This window comes from Propithecus coquereli, unplaced genomic scaffold, assembly GCF_000956105.1.
Source record: "Propithecus coquereli isolate 6110/MARCELLA unplaced genomic scaffold, Pcoq_1.0 Scaffold50, whole genome shotgun sequence".
NCBI lineage: Eukaryota > Metazoa > Chordata > Mammalia > Primates > Indriidae > Propithecus > Propithecus coquereli.
The window spans coordinates 3,302,395-3,306,290 of record NW_012150841.1 but is presented as its reverse complement, the minus strand read 5'-3'; the positions used below and the strand labels follow the sequence as shown (position 1 = coordinate 3,306,290).

The following is a 3,896-nucleotide window of genomic DNA, read 5'->3' as shown; positions in this document are numbered from 1 at the left end:
TTCCTAAAAGCATGGACTGACTTACAGAAGACTTCTGTCAGACACTAATGAAAGGAAACATGATAGTCCTCTTTCTTCATCCATAAGTGAGAGCACAGGTACCTAATTTAAAAGACTTCTGTTCAAGGCCTGCAACAACTTTCATATACGAATTATATGAATGAAAACTGAAGGCTGCTTTTAGAATCAAGAATTTAAAAACAACTAAGATTTTACTCTATGTAATGGGAACAATTCTGATAGAAAAGAGTACAAATTTTTTAAAAAAGACAACACATACATGATGATAAACATAAAATGCTGGTATACATTTATTCTTTTATTGCTAAACATCAAATGCTGGCAATTATGATATCTTCAAGGTAAAGCTTAAGAATGAATTACAGCACAGTCAAAGGATTTATAGAAAAAAATACCTGTGCATAATTAGTATGTGAACACTCAATAAATACCATAGGACAAAATGATGACTGAGAGCCACAGTATCTATGAAACACATGTTTACAACTTGCTGTTAGAACAGACAATGACCTATAAGAGTGATTATCAAAAGGTCAAGTTTAACTGCATGTCTTTTCAAACTGAGATGCTGAAAAGAATATATACATTCTTTACAGATTGTAGGTGATTTTAAAAAAAACTCAAAAATGTAAACAATGCAGAGTTGGAAAACCGAGAATAAAGTTTTACTATTGAACTAAGTGACAACACAGAAAGAATACTTTCTTCAAATCTTCAAAATAACTCATTTTTCTAATCGCTCTACAGAAAACAAAATGGATTCTTTCCATAAAGATGATAATACACCAGGGACACGAGGACCTTCCAAGTTATTTTTTTTATGTTAACATATATTTACAGTAAATATTCAGTAATACTTTTTACAGCTTACTTAAATAGAAACATGCTTTTCTAGTCCATAAATAATACTAACCATTATCCATTCAACCACATTTATTAAGTACTTGTGATGTCTCATGCACTGTGCCAGGGATGCAAAGATGAATATGACATGGTCCTTGCTCTAGAAGTGCCCACAACCAAGCTAAAGAAGATAACACATATTTCCTTTCTTACACAGTGAGGCCATTTCTATACAAACGGTGCTGATCTGCTCAATTTCCTAATAGAGTGATTCCCAAACCCTGAACCTATGGATCAACAGACCAAGTGTTTAACAGCTAAAATAAAATGAGATTTGGGTTTTTTTTTTTTTTTTTACCCAGAAAAAGAAATTAATGGATAGGATTTCCTCTATTAAAATTTTTTTCTCAGTTTTTAAACAACTGACTTTACATATACAATATTTTCATTAGCAAATTGCTTAGTTCATATAATTAAATCAATTATGTAATTATTTAATGGCATTTCCCAAACTCTATTACTGAACAGGTCTGAGCATTACTATGCTAATATACTTTGATCCTGAATGACTGTCTACCTAAGAACAGAACAAATGCTGTATTTTCTGGGATAAACTAATAATTTGTAGGGTTTTATTACTGGTATTAACTGATGACTCAAGTCATTAATAAAATGTTAAAATTATATTCAGTATATAATTTCTCTTTAAGAAGGAAGACAAATTTATAATACAATCTAAAAAGAGTTTCTTAAAGATGATTAAAAAGTTTCAGTGCTTAAAGAGCAACTCAATGATCTGAAAAAGGTAACCCCATGGAATACCCCACTTAGTGAAGAAGTTGGACACATGGCTGTGAACGAGTTATTGCCTTTTATCCCTTCTTGAGTCTGAGAGAAGCATGTATTTTTTGTAATCAAAGAAACAGCAAGTTTCTAAGACCAACTGGCTTGTTGACTTCCCAAATTTCCCAGGGCTGCGTCTCCACTCTAAAAGGCCCCGAAACAGGTGTGGCTCTTTCGGGCTCAAGAGTCAGTTCCCAGGCTCTGGCAAATCAACCTTTGTACTCATGTGTAGCCACTCCCACTGTACTACCAAGTCTTCCATGGACCCAAAGAGGTAGCTTAGGGGAGAGATGGAAAGCAAGGACTAGGTATTTAATCACCTGACACAGACATGGGAGCCACTGGTAAGGACAGAGTATGGCTCAGGATTTAAGGTCATTGCTTCTTGAAGACAGGAACCCAGGAGCTAGGCCCCTGATGGCCTCAGCAGCACAAGAGAAAATGTCTGCTCTGGAAGGGTTCCCAAGCTTCAAAGCTCTATAGAGAATGGTCACCAGGACTGCTGAAGATCCAGTGATCTGTCTTGTGGCCTGTCAGAAGACCTGGCTTAGTTCTGAGGTTCAACCCTAACTGCCTCAGCTCACATGCTGCTGGTGTGAGACACTTCCTGCAGCTCACTCTGAATGTCAAGGCCAGTACTGTTTTATGAGGGGGCAGAGACACCTTATAAGAGGCAACTCTTGTGGGGCAAAACATGTCTCATGATAATCATAGGCCCTACTTTCTACTTTGTTCATTTATTTGGCATCATTTGACAAAGATTTTTCCCTTTCATGTCAGCAGATTCTTTTATAAAATTTTATTACTTTAATTTATAATGAGACCTCAGTTTTCAGAGTAAAAAATAATATACATTAACTTTTAAAATACTTTTCAAACAAGACAAAGGACAAGAGATACAGGCCAAGAAAACAGCGACCCTTCCACTTGGCCAAAGTCTGGTCTCCTTCAAATCTTGACTAATGATGCTTTTGCAAAAAGTTTTTCCCAATTAATTTCATCCAATTCTGTTCTCCTTTATACTCTCTCAATATGATATGTAGTCACACAAAATGGTATTACATGAATTTGCACTTGTTTAGAAATTGTTCCACAAGCATCAGTGTATGTTCAGTCTTTAAAACTAGAGTGTAGTTAGAGACTATGCCTTTTATTTCTTCTGTTCATCCCCCACCACAGAGTTTGGGTACACTGGATATAGGAGGAGCTCAAAGTTGTTGGCTAAGATGTAATTTTAAGGAAACACTTTATATTTCATACCAAGTAAGGATTTCAATGGCAATGGATATTACCATATAGCTGTATATTATAATTCAGAGATTCTGTAAAATGAGTGCAAATATTACCGTGCTGTAACCATCCAGAGTCCCAGGGTCACATTGGCACCCAAAAGTACACTGCCACCAAGCAAGATGAAAAATCCTATCAGATCTTTGACATCGTTGTCTCCAATCACTGAGGTAAGGGTGGCATCCAGAAAAGAGTTTAAAATCCACTGTCCATCCAAAGCAAAGCAGGGCACTGCATTAACAATAGCCAGAGCTCCTGAGAGGGAAATCAGGTACCTGGTTAAAATCAGTTAAGGAGTCGACCGTGAGGTCTGAGTGGAAGCCACATTTCTGTGAGTCAGAAGATATTTCACGACTGAATTTGAGATTACAGTTTATATCCCTGCTTTGTTTAAATTTCTACTATTTAAAACAAATGAGTTTATATTATTTGAGAGGTCAAAAACTTTGACTAGAAAAATAAAGGCCAACCACTTATAAACTAAGCCAATCTAGAATGAACTCCTAGGAAGACTAAGTCTTTCTAATCCTTTAATAATACAAGAGAAAGGAATGTGGAAGGAATAAGAAATAAGGGAAAAATTATTTTTTGATCCTTATAAAGTATTACTTTGTATTAGGAAACAAAGCTTTTGGCCCTTGAACCCTACTTTATTTTACTATCATCTATAAGGTTATAGCATAAGACTCCTTGAGACAAAGCTGCAGAGTCTACAAGGTACAATCTTGGTTATATGCAGTTTTTTAGTAACTGCTCATTTGTTTTCCATCTCATTTTTTGGTAAATCATTGAAGAAAGAAATTAAAAAGATTTAAAAGCAACAAAAATAAAGAACCCTTCTAAAGCTTTTCGTTAATTCTATATGATAATCAATTTTTTAAAATTTCTTTATTTTTAAT

General features: G+C 35.0%; 1 protein-coding gene across 1 annotated transcript in view; it reads right to left on the bottom strand.

Annotated features, from left to right (window-relative positions):
- Positions 1–300: 300 nt before the first annotated feature.
- The window catches only part of MBTPS2 (membrane-bound transcription factor peptidase, site 2), a 76,480-nt gene continuing 72,884 nt past the window's right edge, over positions 301–3,896 (bottom strand). Inside the window, exon 11 of the mRNA XM_012656313.1 lies at positions 301–3,272. Within this exon, the coding sequence (XP_012511767.1) occupies positions 3,050–3,272 (223 nt within the window). The 3' untranslated portion in view covers positions 301–3,049. The remainder of the gene's footprint in view (positions 3,273–3,896) is intronic.